The 4281-nt window shown below is 38.9% G+C and overlaps 1 protein-coding gene across 1 annotated transcript; it reads left to right on the top strand.

Annotated features, from left to right (window-relative positions):
• The first annotated feature begins 1362 nt into the window (after positions 1 to 1362).
• On the top strand, positions 1363 to 2321 carry LOC147639501 (protein SPIRAL1-like 2). Its single transcript, XM_086791980.1, has 2 exons — positions 1363 to 1862; positions 2074 to 2321. Exons 1-2 carry the CDS (start codon positions 1482 to 1484, stop codon positions 2149 to 2151), a joined length of 459 nt encoding a protein of 152 aa, XP_086648106.1. The 5' UTR covers positions 1363 to 1481; the 3' UTR covers positions 2152 to 2321.
• The last annotated feature ends 1960 nt before the right edge of the window (positions 2322 to 4281 follow it).

Raw genomic sequence — 4281 nt, 5'->3', positions numbered from 1 at the left:
AGTGATGATCATAAGATTTTTGGCATCACATATATGTATATAATATCATTAGAGGTACATTTATATGTAAAACTATTCATGTCAATGTCTTTAATGCTTCCCCCAACATGATATATATTCCAAATTAGATTTATTTCTCAAGCTATTGCTTTGGTTAAAAAAAGGTAGCAATTCGTGAAAACTCAACATGAGGATATGCTAAAAACATAGCACATGTCATTAGATTTATTTCTCAAGCCATTGCTTTGGTTAAAAAAAGGTAGCAATTCGTGAAAACTCATCATGAGGATATGATAAAAACATAGCAAATGTCTTAATCATGATGCTATGATTTGAAGAAAAGGTAACAATTCATGAAAACTCATCATAAGGATATGATAAAAACATAGCAAATGTGACGGACAATTCTTTTGAAGAATTACTTGAAATATTCCATATAAGAATGAAGTCATTCTTTAACATCAATATGTCCACTATTCAAAATGTTATGCCAACTGAACTAGATTGACAAGTCTAAAGGCCAACGTCTTCAAGAGTTTTGAATTCAAGCGTAACTAATGAATTGACAAGTAGAGAACTTGAAAAGAGCTCTTGATGTTATGTGACACCAAGTAGATGGAAAAGCTCATAAGCACATGAGCATTCGTCTACCCTTGGAAAGCAAAATTTAGAAAGAATGAAAGAGAGAGATTCCAACCAATTGACTTAGTCGTTCTTGTGTGCTTATGAGATGTATAGCAACATAGTGAACACTGAAGTGTGCATGGGGTAACTTTGTTAGAATATTGATGTACTTGGGGAACGCCTCCAAGGAAAAGAACGAACTTTGTTAGCACTTTTTTGTTTAGAGTCACATATCACTTTTAGAGTTTGCAATGATACAACAACTTAGTTACTTAACTATAAGAGGTGGTGTTAGAATATTGATGTACTTGGGGAACGCCTCCAAGGAAAAGAACGAACTTTGTTAGCACTTTTTTGTTTTGAGTCACATATCATTTTTAGAGTTTGCACTGATACAACAACTTAGTTACTTAACTAGAAGAGGTGGTGTTCGGCTTTGATGACGTTTTACAGGTGCAACAGTTAGAATAAACAAAAAAAAAAAAAACGGTAGATGGAGGTGCACATCACGTTAGGTGGGCTGTAGCTGCTGCAATGGGGATGGTATTGGTTACCGTCTCTCCGTGTGTGCAGGTGGAGGTGCTTAGGAGGTTGTGCTGTGCTCTCCTCGCCCCCCACCACTCTATCAATAATCCAACCGTGTTTGCGCGCATGCTGCATGTGTGGTGTAGCGTAGGTGCGGTGTCCTGTCCGGCTTATGGTCCTTTTCGTCGAGTATAAAAATGCCTCTAATTACATTTGGATATGTGTTGCCTTGGCTGTCGACAAATCTCTCTCTCTCTCTCTCTCTCTCTCTCTCTCGCGTCTTATATACTGTAGGCACAATATATTCCATTAGAGCTCAGCATTGTGATTGTATGGGGCGAGGAGTGATGAGCGGCGGGGGACACAGCTCGCTTGGGTACTTGTTTGGGTCGGACGAGGTCGGCATGAGTGGAAGCCCCAACAAGAATACTCTTATGCAATCGCAGGCTTCGGCCCCGCAGCCTGCTGATCGTCTGATGGACTCTGCTACAGCTGGAATCAGCAAAATACTGCAGTTCCAGGCGCAGGCAGAGGCAGAGGCGGCGGCGGCGGCGGCTGCTTCTGATCATCATCATCACCATCGAGAGCAAGAGGGGGCTACCGCTCTATCGAGCATGTCGATGGAGGCGGCAGCCGGAGTCCTGGCTAGCGCTCGCAGTTCTAGCAACAACTACTGCCGAACAGCCGGCCAAAATCGGGGCAATTTCATCACGGCAAGTCTCTCTCTCTCTCTCTCTATCTCTCTCTCTCATTAGCACCCATATAAAGCCCCTTTATAGGAGTGGACCACATACGTGGTGTCTATCCCCCAACACATTAGGTGGTAGAGCATGTGTGAAGTTTCAAATGAGACAAAGAAGGATAAGATCTTTTCCCCAATCTCTTCTTCTCATGCCTAATCCTTTTCTCCTCTTTGCTCTCCAGGATCGACCATCGACAAAAGTGCACTCCCCTCCTGGTGGGATCTCATCTCTTGGATACCTTTTTGGCGATGCGAGCTAACATTTGTTTTTTTTTTTTTGTGTGGACTTTCTTCGTCATCAAATTTCTATTCCATGGTTTTATGCTTTCGCTGACATGTTGTATAGCACCTTCTTCTCTAGGTACTTCCATCTTCATTTCTTGTGATCTCGAGCCTTATCATTCTCGAATAATATTGTGGTTGAAGCCAACTCAAGGTTACATTCTAGATTCGCTAATAAGATAGTATGGAATGCATCACTTATAAGAATGACTACACTGAGACTTGGTCTTTTAACATTTTATAGAGAAAAAACATGGATAAGTGGGATACATTTAAGTTGAATTTGTATAAAGCTTACTATCAACATTTTTACTACCTAATTACAGCTTTACTTATGATCATGGCCCTGTATGAAAAACATGCAAGATTCTAATGTGAATCTAGCCCCAAATATATAAGCATCCATGTGTTGAATTATATATCATATTAAGATAATGGCTATTGTTCACTATTAGGATGCTCCTCAATTCGATTCACAGTATGCAATCCTTAATGGTGAATGTCTTGACAATAACTTATACATGTAACGAATGAAAGTTTAGATACTTGCAAAACATTAAAGGTGATATGAACTTAAAAAGGGAGGAGTTAGAGTTTGTCATCAGAGAGCTTAAGGAAGGGGGTAGTTGGAGGGCTCATGGTGGCTATACAAAAAGGCCCCCATGAAAATGTACACTTTTTTGCACCAAATCCTATTTGTACCACCCCACTTTCCCAAGTGGGTAGGTGTCCACTGGCCTCCTTAATGGAACTTGCCATATTAGCTACTTGTAGGCTTCGTAAAGCCTAGATTTTGAAATTTTTTTGAACTTTAACTCCCCTCCCCCTCTTATTATTGCATGCCCAAATGTTCTCTCTAACTATACTATAAACATCAGTGACCCAAAAATGTCAATTTTGCCTCAATTCAACATCCTAGCCTATTTGGGAGCTTTCCATTACAAAATGTTTACCCTTTACTGTTGATTTTTTGTGTCCCTTATAGGATATCACTAGTACTTTTACGTGCAAAGTTAACCTCCAAATTAGAGTGTAAGAAGAGTATGCAATAATAAGTACGAAGCACGACAATATAATCTCAATAGAATCTTAATTGACTCAAGGGACCCTCCAAATTCTTTGTGAAGATAAACTGAAGAATATAGCACAATGTATGCCATAGACCAAATGTGTGGGGCTTAGTCTCCATTTACAATCATAAGTCATGATATAATATGAAAGGATGAAATTCAAAAAGATTAATAAGTCCATACATAATACTTCTAATATTCTTCTAAAATTTTCTCCTTTGGGCATCAAGAAAAGGTAAAATAGAAATTCAATACTAGATTGAGTTTTTTCTAAGATGTGAAGCTTTCAAGGAAAGAGTGTGTTCAACAAGACAATCTTTTTTTGCAACAAGCTGAGTCCACTAAGTGGGGAAAAAAGTGCATATGATCTTCAAAATTGGAGTGAGACCTTAGATTTCTTAGACATTCTACAACAAAAAAAGAAAGTTGTTCTTAAATGAGGTCATGCATAATGTAAATAAAATTTTAGGTATATCTAGTCCATAACATCTTTGTGGTGTTACCATTATTTGACGAGTTGCTAAGGAGATGGAGCAATTTAACCCTCTATAGAAATAGAGAGAGTAAAAGTTTTTATGCTTTTTTTAAAGAAATTCATATTAAACTTGAAGTCATCACTAGAAACTTGAGATCTGATAAATCAAAAGTAGTGTCCATAAGGGTTGTAACCAGTAGTTTTCAAGTCAAGAGCTTACCTTAGCCATGTATGGCAATCTCAAGGGAAATAGGACATCAAGGTAAGTAGGCAAAGTCACAGGGTAGGGCATCTCAATTAAGATATGAACATCACTCATAGCATGACACTTGCCCCCTGAGCTAATAGCCCAATTATCACCATGCCAATAGCCTCAGTAGGGCTCACGTATCTCAGTCAAGATCCATGACATTGCAACAGGACACTGCCACTTGGGGATCTTTATCGAGATAACTAGTGGATTGGAATCCATATCAATGCCACAAATTGACCATGAACTATGATGCCATGTAATGTAACGATGCCCCTCATGACATCAACCATGTATCTCGATTGAGATACCA

Source organism: Cibotium barometz, chromosome 4 (genome assembly GCF_041138505.1).
Source record: "Cibotium barometz isolate CiBa-2024 chromosome 4, ASM4113850v1, whole genome shotgun sequence".
Classification (NCBI taxonomy): Eukaryota; Viridiplantae; Streptophyta; class Polypodiopsida; order Cyatheales; family Cibotiaceae; genus Cibotium; species Cibotium barometz.
The sequence above is the reverse complement of the archived record's forward strand: the minus strand, read 5'-3'. Positions and strand labels throughout refer to the sequence as shown.

Bases quoted from the DNA above. Each gene is read 5' to 3' on its own strand.
- LOC147639501 (XM_086791980.1), top strand. From the start codon at position 1,482: ATGGGGCGAGGAGTGATGAGCGGCGGGGGACACAGCTCGCTTGGGTAC. The intron at 1,863-2,073 runs GCAAGTCTCTCT...TTTGCTCTCCAG, and splicing joins ATCGGGGCAATTTCATCACG to GATCGACCATCGACAAAAGT.